The sequence below is a fragment of the Mesitornis unicolor genome, unplaced genomic scaffold, assembly GCF_000695765.1.
Source record: "Mesitornis unicolor isolate BGI_N332 unplaced genomic scaffold, ASM69576v1 scaffold30414, whole genome shotgun sequence".
Taxonomy (NCBI): domain Eukaryota; kingdom Metazoa; phylum Chordata; class Aves; order Mesitornithiformes; family Mesitornithidae; genus Mesitornis; species Mesitornis unicolor.
The window spans coordinates 1458-12955 of record NW_010182584.1 but is presented as its reverse complement, the minus strand read 5'-3'; the positions used below and the strand labels follow the sequence as shown (position 1 = coordinate 12955).

General features: G+C 42.2%; 1 protein-coding gene across 1 annotated transcript; it reads left to right on the top strand.

Moving 5' to 3' along the window:
- Window positions 1–82: 82 nt before the first annotated feature.
- Window positions 83–9957, top strand: LOC104540109 (bromodomain adjacent to zinc finger domain protein 2B-like; the record flags this gene model as incomplete). The annotated part of the gene is made up of 10 exons (XM_010183836.1): window positions 83–226; window positions 809–1085; window positions 1271–1426; window positions 1872–2032; window positions 2927–3132; window positions 3622–3757; window positions 5340–5486; window positions 6518–6777; window positions 7486–7629; window positions 8487–9957. Coding segments are annotated over 10 exons (1785 nt in total), but the record flags the coding sequence as incomplete, so codon positions are not given.
- Between the last annotated feature and the right edge of the window lie 1541 nt (window positions 9958–11498).

Genomic DNA, 11498 nt, shown 5'->3' with positions numbered 1-11498 from the left:
GCTGCAGACGCTGACGGAGCGCGGCCGGCAGTGGTTCAGCCTACTGCCGCGCGTGCCCTGCGATGACGGCTCCGTCACGCAGCTGGACACGGCGCCCGCCGCCCCGCTCACCCCGCAGTCGCATCCGCCCTCCAAGTCCCCCTCGCCCGTTCCCTCCCCGCTGCTGGGCCCGGCCTCTGCGCAGACCCCAGTGGCGCTGAGTCCTTTCGCGCTGCCGCCGCTGCAGGTAAGGACGCGATTCGGATGGTCCCAATTTGCTGTGCTGCTTTGGGTGGGATTTCTCTTCAGACAAACTGTTTCATAGCAGTGCTATCGTTACATCTTAATTTATCTATTTCTTTCTGTTTCTAAGTGTTACTAACTAATTCCGTGTTGCGGATGTTTTACAATAGTAAGAGGTTTTTGATAAAAAAGATTAAGAAAGGTAAAATTAGGTAAGCCAGTGTATGGTATTTTGTACACGTAGTTCAGTAATTTAATTTGGGTTTTAGGAGGTTAGCCACTGCTATTGCATGAAAAGCAAATAAATAAAAACAAACTAGTTTTCAGAAGTGTGGTACACCACATTTACATGCACTTCTATTTTCAAAGCAGTAACAGGGCCCTAATAAGGAGTATCGCACATCATATTACATTGGTCTTACATTGGTGTTACATTGGTTTTTCTTAATCTAATGGAAGTACTGAGTAAAGACCTCCTTTATGTTCTGGTTATTGTTGGAGAAATAGCACCCTAATCACAATTTAGGCTTCTTGTTAATAATTAATAACGCTGGCTGTGATTGTGTTAACATCGTGTTCTGTGCAGCAGATGAAGACTGGACTGCCGATAATGGGACTTCAGTTTTGTGGATGGCCTACGGGAGTTCTCACCTCAAACGTTCCCTTTCCGTCCCCTTTGCCTGCTCTCGGATCAGGGCTGGGGTTGTCGGAGGCGAATGGTAACTCGTTCGTCACATCTGGGGTTCCTGCGAGTAAAAGCGAGTCACCAGCACTGCAGACTGAGAAAGCAGCTTCTGCCCCTTCCGCAGCAGCTGAAGTGGCCAAGCCAGTAGATTACCCTGTCCCAAAACCGATACCAGAAGGTAAGTGTAACATGACAGTAATACACAGCTGTATGAAGGATAACTTCTACAGTGCTGCTGTGATGATGCAGTTTGGTTTTTTTCATTTTTTGCCTGTTGAATTTGGCTAGATGACTTCTCTAATCTGATTGTGTGTGATCGCGTAAAAAATGCCTGCACGTGTCGATGTGCTTGTCTTGATTTAGAAATGCAGTATGGGTGGTGGAGGATTACTGATCCGGAGGACCTAAAATCTTTGCTTAAAGTGCTGCATCTCAGGGGAATAAGAGAAAAGGCCTTACAGAAGCAAATCCAGAAACACATGGATTATATCACTCTAGCCTGCATCAAAAACAAGGATGGTATGTAACTTCCGTTTGTTATGCGTGGTGGTGGGGCGTAAGATGGTTGGCACAGAGCTCCTGGAGATGTGTAGACAGAGGTTAGGACAGTGGTTGGAGAAAGGTGGAGGTCTCATTGACTGCAGCTGCCTTTTCACCAGCCCTGTTCTGTGAGGGTGCAGGACTGGAGAAACCCTGTTTAACGTGAACTGCTCTGTAAGTGCTGGTAACCTTTCTAAGCTCTCTCCATCTCTGTTAGACTCTAGCTCAGCCTCTCCTCTCCCTTCTCATCTTTAAATTGCAAGTTTGCAAACCTACAGAACTTGTCCATGTTGGGTATCTTAAGAGTACCACACGTTTACAAGTTTGCCACCATTTGGCTGGAGTGACAGGTATATCAGCTTGATTTTACTCAGAGAAGTTATAATACTAATTAAAATAATAAAAATGTGATTCTCAAATACAGTTGCAATTATTGATATCAATGAAAATGAAGATAACCAGGTAACTCGAGATGTTGTGGAAAACTGGTCAGTAGAAGAACAAGCAATGGAGATGGATCTTGCTATTCTTCAGCAGGTGGAAGATCTAGAGAGGAGAGTTGCATCAGCTAGTTTACAAGTTAAGGTAAAAACCAACTTTTAGTAACATGTCTCTTTAAAATAAGTGGTAAGAATTTGAAGTGGTAGCAGTCCTGCTGTTGGTAAGTCCCTTCTTACTCATCTCTAATTGTCTGCCAATAAACAAATCCACTGCAGTAGGATCTTGGATGCTTGTGCTTGGGACATTTTACGGTGGTCACATCTTCAGCTGAAGATGCTCAGAAGGGCAGTTCTGGAGAGCGCTCCCATAGCGTGCAGCTCCCTGCACGTGTTGCTAACCTTGTATGAATGCAAAGACTTTACTGCATACAGACTGCTTTGTGATAGTGGTTTTGCCATGGTTCTGCCTGATTTGGGTGATTGCTGCTGTTAATGCTTTCAGAAAAGCCTACAAGTACCTGATCATGCTTTGCTTGAGTCTTGTAGAGTGGTGGAGATCGAACGATAGCTATGAGTGGTTTTGAGTGTGAAGGAATTCGCTGGCTGTTGTTACAATTGGGAATTTCTCCATGGTGGGTGTAAGGACCTCGAATTGCCTGTTTGGTTATAGGACAGATGCAGTATTTGGGATCCAGTTTGCTCTAGGGGTGGATGTTGTTGCTGTGTGACCGATTGCTGCTGTCTCCTGAGCCCGGTGTCAGACAGACCCCTTCTATGTTTGGACCAATAGAGCAGTAACGAGAGTGCAGGCTGCTGCAGAAAGGTCCCTGCAGAAAGTCTGGTAATGCTTGTATGTTTTGATTAATTATTTTAGTTCTCTGGATATTTTGGAAACTGTCTCTACAGATGGATTACAAGTAACCAAGATCTACTGGAAACAGCGCTTCAGTTACTTAGTTTGAGTCCGTAAAACAGTTCCTCTGTTGACACGCTGGGTTAACAGCAACCAATAAATGCACAAACCTTTCTATTAACATAGGGCTGGCTGTGTCCTGAACCTGCGTCAGAGAGAGACGACTTGGTATATCGTGAACATAAGTCAATTGCTAGATTGCACAAGAAGCACGATGGGGATTGTGCTGGAGGCGGCGAAGGCAATGCCAGCTCTCTAGAGCGGAGGAGTGACAACCCTCTAGATATAGCTGTAACCAGGCTGGCTGACTTGGAGCGGAACATAGAGCGAAGGTATCTGAAGAGCCCCTTAAGTACCACCATTCAGATCAAACTGGATAATGTGGGCACAGTTACTGTCCCTGCTCCTGCACCATCCATTAGTGGTGATGGTGACGGGTAGGTTATTGAGATTAACTTGAAAAATTATTGTGCTTCTTTGCTAATTGGAGCCTATTTTCTTATTGCCTGTTATCTATGTACTTTCTTGTATGTCTGTGATCCGTATGGATCATGTTATTCTGCATGGTGCTTTGTAAAGATATTTTTTGTTACGTTTGTTGATAACCTTGCAAAGTTATCTTACATTTAACTGGTTGTGACTAAGCTTTGAGGCACGTAGCCACAGTCTGTGCACTACATGAAATTTAGTTGCTTAAACCTTATACTTACTGGCTGTGTACGTTTTGTCATTGCTTGGCTTTCAATGTGATGATGATTGTTCCACGTTTGAACGTTACAAAATGGCCGTGACCTACTCAATTTCTCTGTGTTTCAATGCAGAACTGAAGAGGATATTGCTCCAGGGCTCAGGGTATGGAGAAGGGCGCTGTCAGAAGCGCGCAGTGCTGCACAGGTAGCGCTGTGCATTCAGCAGCTACAGAAATCAATAGCATGGGAAAAATCTATTATGAAAGTTGTAAGTGTTTTTAATTTAAAAAAAAAAACCAAATACCATAACTAAACTATTTTTGCTATATCCTGTGTTCTCACTTTAGGCATTTTAAGGTGGCATGGTTAATAATCTATTTCTTATTAATGCACGTAAAACTTAATATGGTTAAACCGTACATTATGCACAGGTAAATATATGTGTAATGGAAAAAACTGTCGTCGTCTTGCCAAATTCAGCATCCTGAACTTCGTAAGGTAAAAGGCTCTGTAACTGGTTGCTTTATTTGAGATGGTAATGGCTCTTGGTTGTTAACACGTAGGTAAAAGAGTCCTTTCTGGCCCCATCTGGTAAAGATGATGGCCTGCTCCTGGTCTGGTCTGTGACACAAGCTCTGTGTAGGTCCAGCACCACACAGCCCAGTTAAGGACTTCATTTTTCAGGAAGTTGATCTCCAAATGTGCAGCTCCTTTGCACAGACACTTCTCACGGCTGCACACACGGATTGGCGACTGTGTGAGCAAATGGGCTGCGATACCCCTTGTACACTGAGCAAGCAGACCTGTGTTAACTGCATACACAGAGCAGGCACACAAAATGCACGTGTCAAAATGTGCGTGGGCCTCTGAGCCTCGAATTTCTGAAAACTATCACCGCAGCAATAGTGGTGATGACGTTATTAGGTGGCGAGTGCTGTGGAGTGGGTGGCAAAAGGGATTCTTTTATTAGGGGTCTTTTCTGATTTTTTCCTATACAGATTCTAATTACATCTGGACAATTAAAGGATGACTTAAATAAAAACTATAGTGTAAGACTGTACCTTTGAGTTTATATAGCTATAGGTTTTAAGCTGTGTCTTGTGGGAGCACCTGGAAAGGCATTTGAATGTTTCAAGGTGTGATAATTTATTATCCAGAATAAGTGTACACTATCAATCTCCATTTGCTTGAACTGTTCTGTGCATTTAATTACACAGTACATGGTTTTGATGAAAACATGTGGAGATCTTTAAGTTCCTGAAAAAGAAGTCCAGATATAGAGAAGTATCAGAATCACTCCATGTGTGCAATGAAATGGACAGTACAGTTGATACTTCGAAGTTTGAGTGTTAGGATGTGCTGGGATGGTTTATTTTGCCTTTCTGAATTTGTTCATGGTGGCCTTTGGATCCCTGCCCTCAGTAGGGATTATACTTGAATATACTCATGTATAAATATAGATTATTGTTATGATATAACAACTTGGATATGTAGCATGGACATAAATGAAGAGCAGGTTCCTGAGAGAGTATGTGTGGGACAAGTGTTTTTTATGGGTGTAAGATACCTTCAATTCTGACAAACATTAATGAAATATCAAAAGTGTTCATGGTTTTGTGTGCTGTAGGACACGTCTTACAATGAGTTGCTTTAATGTGTTCCCAGATGTGGTCTGTAGATTAGATCCTCACATGTTGTTTTACAAACACGATCCTTAGTGACTGTGATTGTGGTAAAATGAAAATAATTTTGAGAGAGTTTGTGTTTCTGGAGAGGAAAGGTAATTTAGGAACCATTCCTGTGTTTCAAGCTTTAACAGCTGAATTAAAGCTGTTTCTCCTGTATTTCAGTACTGCCAGATCTGTCGGAAGGGAGACAACGAGGAGCTGCTGCTGCTGTGCGACGGCTGCGACAAAGGCTGCCACACGTACTGCCACCGACCCAAGATCACCACCATCCCCGACGGAGACTGGTTCTGTCCCGCCTGCATCGCGAAGGTGAGGAGACCGGGATAGGTACAGCTCTGGCTGTGGTGTCTGTGCCTTACGTTGGGCTGACACTCAGCAGTGAGACTGACAGTAAAGGCTGCAGTTTGATTCGTTTGAAGCTTTTTTTAATGAACGTAGGTACAGAATTTTCTTGCTGGCTCAGGACCATACTTGAGTTGTGCTTTTTTGCTGCACAGTCCATTCGAGAGGGAGGCCATGCAAGTTCCCTGTGTGAGGCTTGTTGGTTTTTCCCCTCCCAAGAAGGAGTCTAAACAGCACTTTAGGATGATGCTGTTCAAACAACCGCATTAGCAGTGGGTGTTGTTTGCAAGCCCACAGTTTTCACATCCGCAAAGTTCCTGTTTGATGATCAGAACAGTGACTTCCAGGATGGTGCCGTGTGATGGTGCTTTCAATACAGTTAACAGCTTTCCATCTTCAATGTTTCCTTTAGTTTCATCTTACTGTCTAGAAACAGTTCTGTATTAAATAATGTTCCTTTTTCCCCACTTTGTTAGTAGCGTTCTTGTATTGCTGTACCCCTTTTATGTTCTCCTGTAGTTGTCATGTAGCCAAGCTATCCATTTCTTTCATACCTAACTTTTAATCTTTAAATCAGTTGATCCCATCCCTGACTTTCTAAAAACTCTTTTCCAGTTTTCCGTATCTTGCAAATAATACTGTTCTTGAAAATGAATCTACTATTCCAGCTGTGGTTTTATCAGTCCTTTAGGAATAGACAAATACTTGTCTGAACTTGTGCCAGCCTGGTTTGACAGCAGGGAGTATTTTACCCCTCTGCAGGGCAGGTGCTATTGTATTGGTACAAGTTGGGAACCTGTATCATTGGTAACGGGAATTTCTACAGCCTTACTGTCCCTTTGCCTTCAGAGAAGAGCAGAAAGTGAACAATCTCTGATATTAAATGCTTGCATTGTTTTGGTGCTTCTCTTTGTCTGATCTTCGTTGCTGTCTGTCTGTAATAACAGAGGTTTCTGTAATTTCTTGGTTATCGCTTATTTCAGTTCTCTCTGTTGCAGGCAAGTGGGCAAACTCTAAAAATAAAAAAACTTCAAATGAAAGGGAAAAAAGGTAACGAACAGAAGAGAAGCAGGAAGTTAGCAGGAGATACCGAGGATGAGGACTCTGCAACTACAAGCGCCTCCTTAAAACGAGGAAAAACAGACTCAAAAAAAAGAAAACTGGATGAAAATGTTTCTGTAAGCCAATTAAAGCAAGAAAATTTCACTGCTATTAAGAAACCTAAAAGAGATGAGTCCAAGGACCTGGCGATATGCAGGTAAAGTGGCAAATTTTAAGCTTGGGTAAGTGTTGTTGAGACAAGGAATGCCTGGTCCCTTGTACCTGTGTTCTGGGGAGCAGGAGCCCTGTTCCTTGCTGGGGATCCCGTATGGGCTGTGGCACCCTGAGTGTGTGCATAAGGGATAGATGTGTGCGTGCTGGTGGTGATGGCTGTGCTTGGGAAAGTGGCCAATGCTGAAATGTGCAGTCTTACTTCAGGAGCCCAGCAGTGGGGGCTGCTCCCTGCATTCTGGGGTGCAGCCATGACCCCCACTGTGGCCAAAGGGCTGCCCCACGGGCAGTGACAGGAGCACTGTGTGGTGCGGCTGTCACCCAAAGTGACTACTGCAGCCTTGGCACAGCTCTGGGAAGCCGGGACAGCAGCTGCTTTACTGGTTTGCAAATGGGTTATATTGGGAATCACAGCACTGAAGTTGCAGGGCCCTGCTTTTCTTTTAGCATGTGGATCCCCAGAAGTTCATCTCGCATAGGCTGGCTGCAGAGAACTTAATGCTGTTTTAAATCTCAGCCAAGAGGTCTGTCTCTATGGGCACTGTTCTCAGCCTTGCGTAGGACACAGAATAAAGTGCTTTCCTTTTGTAAAGTGAATAGGCTGGCAGTGCAGGATGAATTCATGGAACAGTGAAAACCTCTGTGAATATACGAACAGCTTAAAAATACTGACTTAAAACCTTATTCTATTCAGCATGATTCTCTCAGAATTGGAAACTCATGAAGATGCCTGGCCTTTCTTACTTCCTGTAAACTTGAAACTTGTTCCTGGTTACAAGAAAGTTATAAAAAAACCTATGGACTTTTCCACCATTAGAGACAAGCTAAGTAGTGGACAGTAAGTAAACCTATTGTAAATTTTACTTTGTATTTTTTAAAAAAATCAGCATTGAAATACAGTACATTTAAAAAAATTAGTTAAACTATCTTGATCTGCCTGCTCTGGCGCTTCTCTGATTACTTTTACAGTCAAAACAAAAACTTTAATTAAACTTTTGTCTTTGCCATATCTAAGTGAAGTAGTGTGTCAAGTGGGAGTACTGGCTGAACAGCAACAGAACTGCCAGGTCTAGTGCACAAAATCAACAGAAAAAATGTCTTTTCCTCACCTGTTTCCACTGAGACCCCTTAGTGGTGGTACAGCTGTGGGCTTTAAGTGAAGGGAGTCGCAGCTGTGAATATTTGAACACGATTTGGGCTGTGTATGTTAAAGATAGAATACCAAAGACATAGTTACAGGATTGATCTGGGCAGCCTTTTTTGTACCTGGTGGTTCCTCTTGTGGGGAAATGCAGCTGTGCTCTGCGCTTACTTTAAATGGACTTGAGCCCAAGAATAGACGAGGAAATAGAAAATGCCACAGCATTTTAGCTAGAAAGCTATTGAAGGAATGGGGGAAGTTAATTTTTTAAGTTTGTTTTCCAGGGCAGGCTTGAAATTCTGCCTTTCAGTCTTTGAGGAAAATAACAGGTACAATGATGAGACTGTATTTCCTTCCACCAATGCTCATTTTCTGGTTAATATTTGAATTAGAATGAAGAAATTAAGAGTGTAATTACCATGCAGAGCATTCATGGACTGTTCTGTGTCTGGGTGTAGATTCTCTGGTTTGAGGCAGTTCTTTCTCTTGCGGTTAAGTGTTTGTCCCCTTTGGTTCTCCGTGTCCCAAAAATCATTCACTTTCTCTTCTTCCAGGTACCCAAATCTTGAAGCGTTTTCGCTAGATGTCAGGCTTGTTTTTGACAACTGTGAAACCTTTAACGAAGATGACTCTGACATAGGCAGGGCTGGCCACAGCATGAGGAAGTATTTTGAAAAAAAATGGACAGAGATGTTCAAAGTGAGCTGAAGTTGCCCGACCTCCTCTTTCTTTCTGTTCCTTTTTGTTTTCCATTAAATGAGGACTGATGAGACCAGCAATGTGAACTGTATTGACGTGGAAGTGCAAGGCACGTGCATAACTAATGACTGGTTTTTTCCTTTCCAGTATCATAGAGTCGTGATCCTAGTTCTAAAGGCTTCACTCCTACAGCAACCATGGCCCCTTGGTTATTGGTTTGTGTGTTTTAACAACCTAATTTAGGTAGAACAGGGAAGCACACCCAAAGAATTTCAAAGAAAGGGGTGTTATAGTGCAATAGCAATTTAAAATATATCAAAACGCACTGAATATTCAACCACCAGAGCTCTACTTGGGGAAATGGTTCTCTTTTCCCTTTCAATAAATATCTATTTTTCATTTTTTTACTTTGTAGTTTATTTTTTAGTGAATGTATTTAATTTTATGAATTATTTATGATTATACAGCATTCAGAATCTTCGTTTTCTGTGAAAAGGAAGAATTAGAAAATTGCTTTAAATCTTGAAAATACAACAAGGAATGTTTTAAAATATAAAACAAAGCCAAGTAAAACTGTTTACACTGATGTGCTGTAAAAGCACTAAAATTAAACTTTACTGTAGAGTTACAAGTACATTTATATATATGTTGCTGCATCACTTGTGTAGTTAAATTGTATTTCAAGACAGTGAAGAAAAATTGAGACATGTATATACTGTTCATTATTGTTTATATTAAGTCTTGTTTTAAATATGTATGATGTGTACATATTGTTTGCAGACATTATTGTTTATGCCTTAGGAGGACGGTAGCATTTTATTTTAGTCTTAAGGTAATTAGAGCTATATGGCTTGTACAGTAATTATCCTCTACCAACACTGTGGAGTCTCCTTAATCTTGGTAGTGCCTGCCTTTAAAACAGGGTGTAGGGGATATTAGTTTTCCATTTTTCTATTTTGTTATATGATTTCAAGCCACCACGGCCTCAAATTCAAGTATGATCATTTGTATCCATGTGGAATAAAATTGTGACGATTTCCTACGCACACAGTATTTTTTCATAGAAGCATTTCCCTCCATTTGCCTTGCCACAGAAATAACAAAAAAGACGTTTGTAACCACTGTGTTTTATCTACTGTGTGTTGTGGTGGCCTGCTGGGGCAGATAGACCAGGATTTCTTTTGTACTAATGTAAGAGTACTTGAAGTTTTATTTAAAAGAAATATTGTGGAAAGGTAGCATTCTTTTTCTTTTCCTTTTTTTAGGAGTGGTTTTTTTCACTAGTATGTGTGGCACGGATACAATAAAAGACTGTTTTGCAAACCAGATTTTCTTGGCGATTTTAATACTTCAGATCCTGTGCATACAGGAGTTTTTTGTATAGTATCTTGGGAGTCTTGCTTTGAACACTCAGTTCTCATTATGATGTGTGTGGTTCTCTGGCCTCTTAATGGAGGTTAAGAGAGAAGCAGTTGCCAGGCTGAGTGTGCTGGGCTGCCCCGTGCCTGCCCTGCGCATGGTGACATGGTGACGTCGTGTCCTCAGTGTCCCCACAGGCCGAGTCTGGTGTTGGCTGCAGCAGGGATCTCGAGTGAAATGGTGGAAGCTCAGCACCAGCTCCCTCACCAAGTGGTGTCGTGGGGGTTTTGGAGGGGTTGGGTTTTTGCTTGAAACCAGGCTTGCTGTGTTTGAGTTTGGAGCCTTGTTTTATGTACCCCTCGCCATCGTGCTGCTCATCTCTGCTGAGGAAGAACAGTCAGTGCCTGGTTTTTAATGACACTTTTGTTTCCCCAGAACAGCTTGTTCAGTAATACTTTCCTTTCCTGAAGTCCTGTTGGAGTAATTAATGTTCCCTAGGATAAAAAACTCAGGTGTGGGTGTCAGGCAGCCTTGCATCCCGACATCAGCTCCACCACTGACTGCTTCACACTCTTCCTTTCATCGCCTTTCTGAAGACTTCAATAAAAACGTTTGCTGACATCTTCCAGAACTGTGAGGAGTGATCAGTGTTTTGAGCGTGATGGTAGGCTTGTAAGAATGTTGTAAGTATGCTTAGATTACTGGTAAAACAACTTCTTTTTTGCAAAACAACGGCGATTTTTTTTCCTCAGATCCTGCGCTGGTTAATGCTTTATCTGCTATACTCGATCTTGTATTGGTTTCACAGAAAGTCAGAGCAGCATTACCAGGTACATACATACATAGCTGTGTTTCTTCAGCTCATGTCTTAATTCAGCTGAACCACTGGGAAAGTTAAGGAGGGGACAGCTCCTGTTGCTGTGACAGCACCACCAGGGTCACCTCTCTGCACTTGGTGTTACTGATGTCTTGCTTTGCTCCCTAGCAGCTGGTGTCATCTTTTCTGTGTCAGCAAAATTAAATTTACAGGAGTTACTGTACTAGAGTGGCGAGCGTGAATCACACACGTGCCATCGTACATCTCCACAGAAAAGAGTGAGGACTTAACCACTGAAAAATGTGCTTTTCTGCTCTGCTGGCTCTGTCCTGTTGATGTTTCTGTCTGTCTTTCTTGGAGGAGAAGTTTGCTCTCCTCCTTTCTGAACCAGATATGCAGGTCTTAGTTTAGAGAATTTATTGACAAGCTTTCCAAGTCTTTATTTGAAAGTACCATTAATGGTGCTCAAGTAAGAGCGTCCTGGTGGTGAGTGTGGATTCTCTTTTGTCTCTTGGCATCTCTTTGAAGAACTTGAATGACGTGAAGGCAGCTGAAAATAGGAAGTTGTAGCTGTCTTGGACAAAATATGTATTTTTAAAAAGAGATCTAAAGCTTTTTATTAATCTGTCTATATGATTTCTGTAGTTTCCTAATGACAATTAGAAGAGCAGAAGTGTTCTGTTCACTGTGA